The sequence below is a fragment of the Phaethon lepturus genome, unplaced genomic scaffold, assembly GCF_000687285.1.
Source record: "Phaethon lepturus isolate BGI_N335 unplaced genomic scaffold, ASM68728v1 scaffold22772, whole genome shotgun sequence".
Lineage (NCBI taxonomy): Eukaryota > Metazoa > Chordata > Aves > Phaethontiformes > Phaethontidae > Phaethon > Phaethon lepturus.
In genome coordinates, this window is record NW_010524370.1 from 10568 (window position 1) to 10773 (window position 206).

Below are 206 nucleotides of genomic sequence, written 5' to 3' on the forward strand. Positions count from 1 at the left end.
GGGCTTCCGTCTCCCCAGGCAGCGGCTCCCTGCTCCGCAGCACTGCTGGCTCCTTCTCAAGGTCTTGATGTTCATTGTCTTCTTTTTCCCCCAGCAGCAGCCAGACGGCACCGAGCCCACCCTTGGAAGACGGGGCGCCCCTGAAGAACGCCCACAGGAGAGGTGAGGCTGCGGCCTGACCCGCGAGAGCCGCTCCCAGCTCCGGC

The 206-nt window shown here is 66.5% G+C and overlaps 1 protein-coding gene across 1 annotated transcript in view; it reads left to right on the forward strand.

Moving 5' to 3' along the window:
- The window catches only part of EIF4B (eukaryotic translation initiation factor 4B), a gene marked incomplete at both ends in the record, with an annotated part of 6848 nt that extends 6686 nt beyond the window's left edge, over positions 1–162 (forward strand). The window contains one exon of the mRNA XM_010282430.1: positions 95–162. Within this exon, the coding sequence (XP_010280732.1) occupies positions 95–162 (68 nt within the window). The remainder of the gene's footprint in view (positions 1–94) is intronic.
- Positions 163–206: the final 44 nt, after the last annotated feature.